Genomic DNA, 14,045 nt, shown 5'->3' with positions numbered 1-14,045 from the left:
TGAGCTCTTGACTCAACTCTTGTCGCAAGAGAGAGAGAACAGTAAATGCCCCGTGCATCCTCCACGAGGATGCCTCAAAAGCGCATGCAATGAACGAGAACCTGAGCATCATCTGCAATAGCAAGACAGTAACAAAACATTTGCAAAAGCAAGAGCTTGGGCGCAAAGCGCGACGACAAAGTAAAGACTTAAGCATGAGTGTGCAAGCAAAGCCTAGGCGCAATATGCGGCGACAAAAAGGAAGACGTGAGAGAAAGTAAAGGACAAGAATCGCGAAACCGCGTCCTTGAGTTAAATGCATACTCGTATAAATATATACGATATATAAATGCATATCTATTTATTTAATTGAACTCAATTCAATTGTCCAAGTCTTCCGTGCAATCTTCTCCTACCTTGGGGAGTTGCAAGCTTGCTGGCGTCTGCGGGTGTAAACGATTGACGGCTCGGGTCGCAGAGCGCGAGCGAGATCAGTTGTACGAGCTGCAAAAACGATAATCTTAGCAAGCTAACACAAAAAACAGAAGGTCGAGGGCATTGCCACTGACCTAACGCGAAGGAAGCAGAGGTATGGGCATCGTGTCCTTGCGCACTTGCTATAGCGCAAGTAGGGGCAGAGGCTGGGAGCCCCTGCTGTCAGCGAGAAACAGGGAGGCAACAAGGCAGCAGGATGCGGGCGACAAACGGTGGCAGAGGCAGGGAGCCTTGCTCCCCTCATGCCAAACATCAAAGAGGGCTAGGGGCGCGGTCCTCTGCCATCTCTGCAAAAGGGCAGCGACGACGACTCTGTTCTGTCCTGCAAAAAGAAACAAAGATAGGGGACGAGCCCCTGTTTGCCAAGCAGAAAGAGAACACAGGGAGGGCTCGACCCTCCCCTACCCTGCAAGCATAGGGCGACGGGAAGGGACCCAGTCCTCCCACCGTGCCCACCGGCCGAAGAAAAGACACAGGCAAGGGGCTCTGCTCCGTCCTGCCTAACACAAAAGAACAACGACAGGGGGCTCTGCTCCCCTGTCGGTCGAACCAAAGAGGGAGACAGGGGGGAAGTCCCCCTGCCGACGAGAGGCGACGACAGGGGGCTTTGCCCCCCTATCGGTTGATCCAAAGAGAGAGCCAGGAGGGGAGTCCCCCCTGCAAACGAGAGGCGACGACAGGGGCTCCGTCCCTCTGTCGGTCTACCCAAAGAGAGAGGCAGGGGGAAAGTCTCCCTACCGACGAGAGGTGACTACAGGGGGCCCCACCCCCCTGTCGGTCGACTGAACACGGAGAAGAAGAATAAGAAGAAGACGAGGGTGCGAGAGGGGTAGGGGTTGGAAACCTCCGCTGACTGAGCAAAAACAGGCGGCAGGGGGGCGTTGCCCCCTGTCGGCTCTCCGAAAGGCGAGAGGCAAGGGCAAAAGCCCCTGCCAACCAGTCGGACATAGGCGGCAGGGGGCATCGCCCTTGGCAGCCTGCCGACTGAAAAGAAGAAGAAAAGGGGGAGATGAGAGGAGCGTACTTGGAAGCCTTAGGCATCAGTGACGTCGAAGGGGACGAAGGCAGTCGTCGGTGGCGGCGGCGGAGGGGGTCTCCTGCGAGCCGACGAGAGAGAGTCGGGGGGAGAGAGCAGAGAGAGACGGGAGCGGCGATGGTCGTCGCATGGGGGGAGGGGCTGGTCGACTGTCCCTCCCCCCTGCGTGTTTTATTTATAAAATACGCAGGCGGTGGGCAGTGAGGCGGTGCCCGACTGCCTCTCCTTTTGGATCCGGGTCGGGTCCAAATCTGGATCCGACCCGGGTCCAACAATTTTTTTTCCTGAGGGTTTTACAATAATTGTCAGAGATCGGACTCCTCACCCTATTAGTCATGTAGGAAATGCCCAACTTCCTTGTAAAACTGATCATGTATCTTTACCAAATACTTTTCTTGTTTCTAGTATTAGAAAGAATCTTCTTTTCGTGTCTCAATTATGTGATCAAACTAACTCTTTACGTTCTCTTTACATCTTTTGTGGATGTGAAGGACATTCACACAAGCAACACATATGCTGAAAGGTTAAGATACAACAATCTCTTTGTCATCAAGGAAGCTCACGGTAGTCCGTCCAGTCCATAGTCCAAGTTTTGATTTCGGAAGCCAAGTCCAGTCAAAGGAATGTTGATCTTTGACATCATTGTTTGGCGCATTGCAGTGTCCCGTTCTTGAAGTCACTAATAAAGGAGTCATGTTGAATGTGTCTTGTAATAAAGAGTTGATGAGTGATTCTGTATGTCTAAGTTGTCAAATATGTAAAAGTCATCAACTCCTATTTCAACATTTTAATAAAAGAACTTCCTTTCCTTTTGAAATTGTGCATTTTAATGTTTGTGGGCTTGCACCTAAAGTTTCTTTCCCATCCAACAAATATTATGTTTCCTTTATTGATGACTATAGTAGATTCACATGGATTTTCTTTATAAAATACAAATCTTATGTCAAGAGTCAATTCGGGCCTGCTATAGTTAGTTTCCAAAGTGATGTTGGGGGTCAGCACTGCTCTCATGCTTTAGGAATTATTTACTTGGCCATGACATTCATCATAGCTACTCCTGCCTGCATACCCTAGAACAGAATGGAGTAGTTGAAAAGAAATAGACACGTGGTGGAGAGTGCTCTTAGCATGACTCACATGAGTGATGCACCTTTGGGGTTGTGGACGAAAGCATTTCATACTGCAGTTTATGCCATTATTCGATTGCCCATAAGAATCCTAGGAGACAAGTCACCATATTACATGCTATATGGAATGAATCGATCATATGATGAGTTGAGAGTATGGGGCTGCATTTGCTATGTTCACATTGATGAATGCCAAATAAATAAATTCTCTCCTAAAGCTCAAGTTTGCAGTTTTGTTGGGTACGCTGATGGATATAATGTGTATAGATGTTGGAATCCGGTGCAGAAATGCATAGTCATATCACAACACATTTTTGATGAAAAACATTTCAGCATTATTGAAAATTTGAAACCAAACAGGCACATAGTAATAATACTTCTGCACAAACTAATGATATACATTTCTGGTCAGATTTGTCATTATTACAAGGAATTGGTGGTGACTGCAGCTTGGAACATAATCAGACCATGGAAAGCATTGAGGAGCTGCATAAAATGTTGCCTAATGCAGTGCCTTCTTATCAGGAAACGTATACAGCAGTTAGTCCACAAATTCAACTGCACACAAGTAGTGATCTGTTAAAATGTAAAACTGTACATATATGTATATATAATAATATTATATTATTATATATATATATAAATACATTTTTTAATTTCTTTCTTTTCTGTATTTTTTTTTCCTTTATTTTTATTTTTTGTCTTTATGTCATCTAGTTCAGTTTGAACTAGAATGACTGTTGCTAGTCAAGTCCTGTCCAGACTTGACTAGCAATAGAGCTGTTGGACTGACACAGTCCAACAGCTCTTAATAGAGCTGTTGGACTGACACATTCCAACAGCTCTAAATAGAGCTGTTGGACTGTGCCCAACAGCTCTATTGAGTCCTCTTTCAGCTGTGTATATAAAGGGGTGCAGCCCCTCTTGTATTTTACTCCAATGCTTCTTAAGCAATTGGTTTTTCATATCAATAAAGAATACATTTTTATTTTTATTTTGTTTCCAGTTATACCCTTTTTAAGGGTTATGCTTTAGTGTCATTCTTGACACTTGCTCTTGTTAATCAAAGCTCGTGTTTCGAAGATCCCCATTTCATTTCATGGTATCAGAGCCGCGGAAGTACTAAATCTTGAGGAAAAGCTGCCTCGGTTTCCGTGCCCGTTTGCAAAAGTGTTCGCCACTTGAAGAGAAGTGTTTTATCACTTCATTGGAAAAAATTTCACATCTTGTTGTATTGTTTTTTTTTTCTTTCTTTCTCATTTTCCTTCTTGTTTCTCTTCTATCCCTATTCTTTCTCTCCTTGTAATCGATGGATGACAATGATAAAGTCACCATCATGCCTATGAAACTAAGCGATACGAACTATGTAACATGGGCTTCAATCATGAAGCACAATATATGGGGAAAAGGCTTATGGGGGATTGTGGATGGTTCCGATTCGGAACCTAAGCTATCTCTTACTAAAAAGGAGGGAGATAAAGACGCCCCTCTATCGGAAGAAGAGAAAATCAAGGCTATTGCCTCATACGAGAAGAAATGGAAAGAATGGAGAATATCTCATGCGAAGATAATGTCATGGCTTATCAATAGCGTTGACATTAAAAAATGCTCAAGTCTTGCCAAATTTGATCATGCCGATAAGGCATGGGAATACCTTAAGAATATGTATTCCCTTAAAGATATTGCACACGTGTGCAACCTCCAAGAAAAAGTTCGAATGATGACACAAGGAGACAAAACTATTCGTGAATATTACAATGGGTTGTCCGAACTTTGGGAAGAACTTTCCCTTTTAGAACCAAAGTGGCATTGTGCCGAAGACATCGAGCTTCGTCAGAAACAACTCGATGTTGAACATTTTTACCAGTTTATCACTGGATTAAGGCCGGAATTTGAAACCACTAAATCGGCCCTACTTCACCGGGGAAAAATTCCTTCTATTGTTGAAACTATTGAAGAGTTAACAATGGAAGAAAATCGTCTCCGGAAAGGTTCTTCAAAAATTGAAGATGATTCCGTTTTAGCCGTGTCTAGACCAGGGAATCATGTTCGATCATATAGGCCTCCTCACTTTAACCGACAAAATGGTGACTATGATAAGAAGAAAGTTATTTGTCATCACTGTCATGAACCGGGACACTACAGGCCACAATGTCCCAAACTTAAGGAGCTGAGAGAAAAAAGAGCTGCAATTGCTGGATCAGAGCCTAAAGATCAGGATGCACCAGTTTCCCTGGCCCAACTAATGGAGATCCTTCAGCCTCTCATCAAAGGTGCCTCTTCCTCATCTGAAGCTTCAACCGGCGCAGCAGCCTCATCTTTTTCTGATTTAGGTAAAATTTCTTGGCTTCTTGACTCTGGTGCATCTTTTCATATGACCCCAAATAATCAAAGTCTATCCAAATGTGTTAAAAATAAAACAAGTGTGTCAAAGGTCTTTACTGCTGATGGGACTTCTCTTGAAATAGAAGGAATAGGAGATTTTGAAAAAATTTATAAAACAAAAAATTTTTTTATTCCAGAAATTAGACATGTTCCCAAATTAAATTTAAATCTTTTATCTGTATCTCAAATTTCTGATTATGGGTGTAATATTTCTTTTTCTTCTCATGGTTGTTGGGTACAGGATCGCCAGTCAGGCAAGCTGATTGGGGAAGGCCATAGAGAAGGAGGACTCTATTACATGGATTTTTTGGAAATGCCGAAGAAAGCTTTTTGTTATAATATTCAAAAAATAGAGTTGGAATTGTGGCATAAGAGACTTGGTCACCCACATATAGCCAAAATCCAACATTTTCCAAATCTAGGGAAATTTTGTAACTCTGAATCATTTGATTGTAAAGATTGTATTCTCGGCAAAATGAAAAGATTACCATTTTAGAACAGAACCTTTTTCTCTTCAAGACCACTTGAATTAATACACTCGGATGTTTGGGGTCCTGCACCAGTAATTTCTAAAGGAGGATTTGTTTACTATGTTATTTTTGTCGATGATTTCTCCCGACATACGTGGATGTACTTTCTCAAACATAAGTCTGAAGTATTTTCATACTTTCAAACTTTTCATAATATGGTTAAAAACAAATTTCAAAATGATATTACTATTTTTCGCACAGATTCAGGGGGAGAGTTTTTATCCACAGATTTTCAAAATTATCTTAAATTGCATGGCATCACACATCAAAGATCTTGTCCTTATACACCTTAACAAAATGGACTGGCAGAACGAAAACATCGCCATATTATAGAAACCACTAGAACTTTATTAATAGCAAATCAAGTCCCTAAAGACTTTTGGGCAGAAGCTGCCTTAACTGCCACCTATCTCATTAATAGGATGCCATCTTCTTCGTTACAAAATATCACTCCCATTGAAAAACTTATGAACATTTCTCCAGACTACTCTAGATTAAGAATATTTGGGTGCAAATGTTTCATATTTACTGACAAAAATGATAAACTTTCCCCTCGTGCGATTCCCTGTGCCTTTTTAGGATATGCTGAAAACCAGAAAGGTTATAGATGTTTTGACTTCAAAAATAATAAACTATATGTGTCTAGAAATGTTTCCTTTCTTGAAAAGGAGAGCTTCTTTGATTTTAGAAAATTAAAAGACGTCACTGAGTACTCCTTTTTGCTAGATCTAACATCAACATCTGATGAATATGACCTTGATTGTAACTTTGATGATAATCCAAGAATTATTGATCTTAATGTTGAAAATGAAGAAGTTCATAGAGATACTAGTATTCAATATTCCAGGCGACAAGAGTCTAATACTCCATGTGCACTTGAGAAATATTCTAACATTCCAACTAGACAATCATCCCGAATCTCGAGGCCTCCAGAAAAGTTTGTATCATACGAGTCTTTCTCACCCACATATAGGGCAGTTATTGCATTAATTCACTCATATGAAGAACCATCCACATATTTTCAAGCAAAAAATGATATCAAATGGATAGAAGCCATGAAAGTTGAATTAGATGCACTTGAAAAGGCTTCTACATGGAATATTCAAGATCTTCCTCCAGGGAAGAAAACTATAGGATGTCGATGGGTTTATAAAATTAAAACCAAGAGTGATGGTACTCTTGAAAGATATAAAGCCCGTTTAGTAGCCAAAGGTTATGCCCAAGAATATGGGATTGATTATGAAGAAACCTTTGCTCCGGTGGCTCGTATGACTACTGTCCGAACCTTAATTGCCTTAGCTTCTATCAAAAAATGGTCTATTTTTCAAATGGATGTCAAAAATGCTTTTTTAAATGGAAAGCTAGTTGAAGAAGTATATATGGAACCCCCTTCTGGTCTAAGTATTCCTAAGGGTAAAGTCCTTCGCTTAGAAAAAGCTCTTTATGGACTTAAACAAGCACCAAAAGCTTGGTATGATAGGTTTAGTCGTGTTATGATTGATATTGGTTTTCAATTCTGTTTAACTGACACTGCTTTGTTTATTAAGAATTCTGATGCAGGGATCATTGTGCTTCTTCTCTATGTGGATGATATGATCATCACCGGAAGCGATAAACAGGGAGTTGAAACAATCAAAACACTTCTTAAATCTCATTTTGAAATGACTGATTTGGGCTTGTTGAGATATTTTTTAGGCATTGAAGTTGCTTATTCTCCTAGAGGATATTTATTATCTCAGACTAAATTTGTTTTTGATATTGTTTTCAGGTCTGGTATTACTGATGATAAGAAAGTTGACACTCCAGAAGTTGTTAATGTTAAAATGAAGATTGATGATGGAGAACTTCTTGCAGACCCTACTCCTTACAGACAGCTTGTCGGGGCACTTTCCTATCTATCCATTACCAGACCAGATATAGCACATGCTGTTCATACAGCAAGTCAATTTCAACATGCTCCTACTTCTGTTCATATGGGAGCAGTCATGCGTATTATCAGATACATCAAGTCCTCTCTTTCACGAGGACTTTTCTTATCTTCCTCCTCTTCTCTTGATTTAATTGCATATACTGATGCTGATTGGGGAGGTGATCCCAATAACAGACACTCAACCACTGGCTTTTGTGTCTTTTTAGGGGAATCATTAATCTCGTGGAGGTGTAAAAAGCAGCAGAAGGTATCTCTCTCATCCACCGAAGCTGAATACAGAGCCATGGCAACCACGACCATGGAAGTAGTTTGGCTCCGACGACTGCTTGCTGACATGGGAGTTGAAGCAACAAAGGCTTCACAAATGTGTTGTGACAACAAAAGTGCGATCTACATTGCCAGTAACAGAACATTCCACGAACGCACCAAACACATCGAAATGGATTGTCACTACGTCAGAGAGGAATATCTACACGGGATAATTGATCTGCCATATGTCACTTCAGAATATCAGTTAGCAGACCTCTTTACAAAGCCTCTCGCTGCTCCCCGATTTCACTTTCTCTTAGACAAACTTTCGCTCATTGTACCGTAAGTTTGAGGGGGAGTGTTAAAATGTAAAACTGTACATATAATAATATTATATTATTATATATATATATATATAAATACATTTTTTAATTTCTTTCTTTTCTGTATTTTTTTTCCTTTATTTTTATTTTTTGTCTTTATGTCATCTAGTTCAGTTTGAACTAGAATGACTGTTGCTAGTCAAGTCCTGTCCAGACTTGACTAGCAATAGAGCTGTTGGACTGACACAGTCCAACAGCTCTTAATAGAGCTGTTGGACTGACACATTCCAACAGCTCTAAATAGAGCTGTTGGACTGTGCCCAACAGCTCTATTGAGTCCTCTTTCAGCTATGTATATAAAGGGGTGCAGCCCCTCTTGTATTTTACTCCAATGCTTCTTAAGCAATTGGTTTTTCATATCAATAAAGAATACATTTTTATTTTTATTTTGTTTCCAGTTATACCCTTTTTAAGGGTTATGCTTTAGTGTCATTCTTGACACTTGCTCTTGTTAATCAAAGCTCGTGTTTCGAAGATCCCCATTTCATTTCAGTGATCGACAGCAAGAAGAGACAAATCTGAGTTCAAACAGACCTGTAAATGAAGGATAACTGTCAATAGCATCGTGACAAATGTTTAAAACGACAAAACATCACCTGACAATATCTCTTGAGAAATTGAAATATTGTCGTCAAAATCGATCTGAATAGTTTGATTCAGATCAAATCTGTCCCTTAACAAAATGAAACAGGGGTTGATTTGCTCATATCCCAAAAATTAGCCGATTTTTTGCCGAATTAACAGAATCATCCCAAATTGGGCGGATCTCAGCCTTGAATTGATTCACTTACAAGTGTTTTAAAAATATATTTGTAAAAAATAACCTTTGTAATGGCCCGATTGAAAAAATAATTCAAATAGAGTCGAATCGAGCCGATTTTATCATTTTTTTTGAAAAAACAATTCACTTAGTGAACAGATTTTAACATCATCAGTTCATACTTGCATTTTTATTGGCAAAAATAAATAAACTGAAAAATAAAAAGTTCTTGTAAGAGAATAATAAATAAAAGTATAAAAAAATAGGTTCATCTATTTTTCATTGAAATTGTATGAACCATTACATCACACCTTTAGAGTATTATACTGTTAAAGTGTCCTTTGACTGAAAGTATTTGCCTCAATTGGGACAAGCATTATTAATGTAATACACTTATTCATGTATGATGAGTAAGTTGTTTCTTTTCTGCTGACCTGTAAGAAAAAGGTAAGTCATATGAGTAGAAAAGGATGTTACAGTTAAAATTTCATGCAATAGGGCATCAAGAATCCAACTGAAAACTAGTATGTGAACAAATGGATGTCCCATGAACCTTCACCATGCTGATTCGGCCAGAAAATAGAAGCATACTAAGGCCCATTTGGTGAATGCACAGCATTCCTCCTTGCTGTGACGGGTTTATGAGAGAGAGTGACTTATTTTGACACATTTCTCTGAAGGCAATATGCCCATTAACTCGAAATATTAAGCCATTTCTTCCCCTGGTACAAATCTTGGTCTAAAATAGTTCTTTAAAGCTTTAAGACAAGATTGCATGGTGATCCTACCGGTCAGCTTTAAGAATGTGTCAACACTGAAAATATAGAGGGTTTGGCATCAATTTGTATTGTTAACAGCCATAAAAGTATAAAACACTTAACTGTGTCACAGCGACACACCAAAACAGGTGCATGTCATATGGCACCGCAAGACACAGCATACACCATGTACATTATGACCTATGTCACATGGGTGCGGGTGCGGGTGCGGGGATTCGGCACTTCCAAAAAACCCAGGTGCGGCAGGGGAAAAAATGTCAATATATATATATATATATATATATATATATATATATATATATATATATATATATATATATATATATATATATATATAGGGGGTCGGGGTTCCCCTCCCTTACGAATCGATTTTTTTTTTTAAAAAGCAGCTGTCTGTCAGCAGCTGACAGACAGCTGTTTTTTTTTAAAAAAAATCGAGCAACTGACAGTTGCTGCCGTCAGCCAGCTGACAGAGCTGCTTTTTAAAAAAAAGAATCGAGCAGCTGACAGCTGCTGTCAACAGATTTTTTTTTTTAAAAAAAAATTCGCAGCATAGGGCAAAATTTTTTTAAAAAAAAATCCCAAAAAAAAATGGACTTAAATGATCCTGGGTGCGGTCAGGATCGGGTTGACCGCACCCGGTGCCGCACCCGCACCCGCGTCGAGTCGCGTCGACGCGGGTGCGGCACCCTGCTAGCCGAATCCCTGTGACATAGATTATGACACACCGATGACACAATCAACCTTGTAATATATTTTGACCATTTAAAATTTAAAGAAAAAGTGTTTTATTTGAGAGAGAGAGAGTATGACATGTCATAATTTTATGTCTTTTCATCAATCATCACACTCATTTGAGAGAGAGAGAGAGAGAGAGAGAGAGAGAGAGAGAGAGAGAGAGAGAGAGAGAGAGTCCATCATATCTCATTTAAGATGAGAGAGAGAGCACTCTCATCTCACTTATCAAATTTTACAAAAATGACAGCAATGTAAAGTACTTTATATTAATTGTATTATATTAACATTTAACACAAAAATGCTTTCATAAGACAAAAGACAAGAAACCCTTTTTTGCATATATCTATCTGTCTATCTATATATATACGCACACAGACACACACACACCATGTCATATTTTCTGAAATTTTGCGAAATCATTCACATTTATGACACACCCATGTCTTTGTGAGTTAGACAGTACAAGCAAAAGATGGATGCATGTTTCCTTGAAAATGAATAAAATTGCAATAAAATTTGTGAAAAAAACAGTATTTGATATTTACATATCTGAATGATAATGTTATAGAAATTCTTTTAATATGTAATTGGATGCATGTTCTTATCCCTTGCTGTTTAAAGTTTTGTGTTAATGCTCAACATAAGTCAGATGATTTTATGATCGACTTTCTTGCATGAAATAGATGTATGCTATTCACATTCAGGTTTACAGTTTCTCCTTTACATTACGAATTGATTTTGTTTTGTTATGTACTGACACTTTAGAATTGTCTTGTTGATTTTTATCCAGTTTAGGGTGATTGAGAGCATACATTAACCTTGTAAATTGTTCTGTAGGTTAAGATAAGAGAGAGGTCTTTGCATTGTGCTGCTTGTGGAGAAAATCCAGAGCTGACCTTGCAAACATTCCAGGAATTTGACTATGAAAATTTTACTCAATCCCCAATGTCTGATAAGGTACCCATCATTCCTCTCTCTCTCTCCTTTTTCTTTTGCTATTGTTTTGACTGATTGAAAATGGCTTGTTGATAGCATACATACTAGAATTTTTTACTATGCATACTTGCATGTTTCAGAAGATTTATTTTGAATGCCCAGAAATACCTGAGAATGAGAAGTTTGTGTTGATACACCTTAGAAAGGAAAAGTTGTGTGCACAATTAGTTGAGCGTAGAGAAGCTTGATTGTCTATGACATGGACAAGGGCACATTTTGTGTATAAATGTTTTTGTGTGTTCTAAACTTTTGAATACAGAAAGAGGGAAGTTATCAAGCTAGTAATATGTGAGAGACAAATTCAAGCAAATACTAGTATTTTATTGCAGAATTTAGTTGATGATTTATATATAAACAAGACAATACAAATTCAGAGCTATTTTTTTCAGGACAGTATAAATTAGACAAAATTAATAAAGTTAATGAAAGAATCTCCTCTTTAACCTGTGTTGAGAAGAGAGAGAAAGTAATAGGAGAAGAGAGGTTGCGGCTGTCACGATTTCGTTAATGAAATCGTGACCTAACAACTGTATTAATATGTTTAAGTTTACATTGTGGGTTCGGGTCTCGTGTAATATCCAAACCCGGAACACAAGTAAAAATACAGAGTAGAGAGTTATACATGAATGGACTCGGGTCTGGTATAAGATCTAGACCCAAAACACACACACTTTTTCACCCCCTCTCAAGTTGATCATGGTTCTGAACCATGAACAACTTGCCTTTAAGCATCCAAAAGCGATCTTTTGTCAAGCCTTTGGTAAAAATGTCAGCAACTTGTCTTTCGGTGTTAACAAATTCAAGCTCAATTTCTTTTTCTTCAACCTTTTGTCTCACAAAATGTTGGTCGATCTCAATATGTTTGGCGCGACTGTGGTGTACTGGATTGAATGACATATTGAGAGCACTTTGATTGTCACACAGCAAGGTAGACGGAGAGATAGTTTCTCCTACTTCAGTTAGTAAATGCCTGACCCATGTGACTTCAGCAGGAGCGGCAACCATGGATCTATACTCAGCTTCAGTGCTTGATCTAGCAACAGTCTTTTGTTTTCTACTACTCCAAGAGACTAAGTTTCTCCCAATAAAAACACAATATCCCGACGTGGACCTTCGCTCATCAAGATCTCCTGCCTAGTCTGCATCACAATATACAGTAAGTTCACACACATTCTTACCAGATGATTGTGGATAATATATCAAGCTATCTCCAATGGTCCTTTTCAGATATCTGATTATCCTTTTAACTGCCTCCATGTGTCTAGTACGAGGTGTATGCATAAATTGAAACACTTGATTGACTGAATAAACTATATCAGGTCGAGTAAATGTGAGATACTGCAACATGCCTATTAGACTGCGGTACCTGGTGGGATCCTCATACAGGTCTCCATCATGAGTACTTGATTTTTGGTGGAGCACACTAGGAGTTGCTAAAGGTTTGCAGTCTTTCATACCTGCCTTGCTGAGAACATCTATCGTATACTTGTACTGAGTGAGGGTCAACCCATGAGCCTGGCTATTGACCTCTACGCCAAGAAAATAGCGCAAGGCTCCGAGATCTTTCATTTTGAACCTCTGTCCTAATAGGTCTTTTACTTCTTTGATGTTATCTTCAGAGTTTTCTGTGATAACTATATCATCAACATAAATTAACAATAGAGTGATCACATTCTGAGTTCTAAAAATAAGTAATGAGTGATCTAGTAGAGAGCGTGAGAATCCATGCTTCTGAATCTCAAGAGAGAAGCTGTCAAACAAAGAGCGAGATGCTTGTTTTAGTCCATAGATAGCCCTTTTGAGCCTGCACACATGCGTTTTACAGTTTTGCTCTTGATATCCAGGGGGTTGTTCCATGTAGACTTCCTCCTTTAAATCCCCATGTAAAAAGACATTCTTAACATTAAGTTGACTCAGCTTCCATCCATGTTCAACAACCAGTGAAAGAATAATTCGAATTATTCCCATTCTCACTACTGGACTGAATGTCTCATCATAGTCTTGCCCTGCTTCTTGAGTGAATCCTTTTGCAACCAGTCTCGCCTTGTATCGTTTAATGGTTCCATCTGGTTTATACTTTATTTTGTAAACCCATTTACATTCAACAACATTTTTGTCAGGTAGTCTGGGGACGATTTCCCAGGTTCCACATTCATGTAAGGCTTGCATTTCATCATTCATGGCTTCTACCCATTTGGTAGAAGTAGCTGCCTGATAGTACATGATAGGTTCATCTTCCTTATTCAGAGCAGTTAAGAAGAGCTGAAAGTCCAAGGAGAAATTGTTGTAACTGACCCATCTATCAATAGGATGTCGCATGCGATTGGATCTTCTGACCTCAAGAGTATGAGAGGAAGTAGGTGCAGTTGCTGAGGCATGATTTAAAAAATTTGGCGATGCCATCGTTCTCTGTCTAGTATAGCAAATGCCCTTGTATCTGCCCAGTACAGATGGTATTTCTTCCCCATTCTGTAATCCCGATGTGCCAATAGTTTCAAACATTTCTTCTTCCTGCTGCCCACAATCTGGAGAGCAGACTTCATTGGAACCAGCAAAAAGTTCTGAATTCAGCCAAGGATGGTAGACTTCGGTGGTGGTAGAGGGCATATCCATTGTGCCAGCTTTATGATCAAAATTGTGTTCATCGAAGATGACATT

At 39.3% G+C, this 14,045-nt stretch overlaps 1 protein-coding gene across 4 annotated transcripts in view; it reads left to right on the top strand.

Annotated features, from left to right (window-relative positions):
* CNX5 (co-factor for nitrate, reductase and xanthine dehydrogenase 5) overlaps positions 1–14,045 on the top strand; it is a 131,792-nt gene that overhangs the window by 93,039 nt on the left and 24,708 nt on the right. For all 4 annotated transcript variants that reach the window (XM_089997440.1, XM_089997437.1, XM_089997438.1 and 1 more), the window contains one exon: positions 11,229–11,348. In XM_089997440.1, coding sequence (XP_089853566.1) covers positions 11,229–11,348 — 120 coding nt within the window. The remainder of the gene's footprint in view (positions 1–11,228; positions 11,349–14,045) is intronic.

The sequence above is a fragment of the Nuphar pumila genome, chromosome 2 (assembly GCF_984573655.1).
Source record: "Nuphar pumila chromosome 2, dmNupPumi1.hap1.1, whole genome shotgun sequence".
NCBI classification, from domain to species: Eukaryota; Viridiplantae; Streptophyta; class Magnoliopsida; order Nymphaeales; family Nymphaeaceae; genus Nuphar; species Nuphar pumila.
This window is presented reverse-complemented; position numbering and strand designations above follow the sequence as displayed.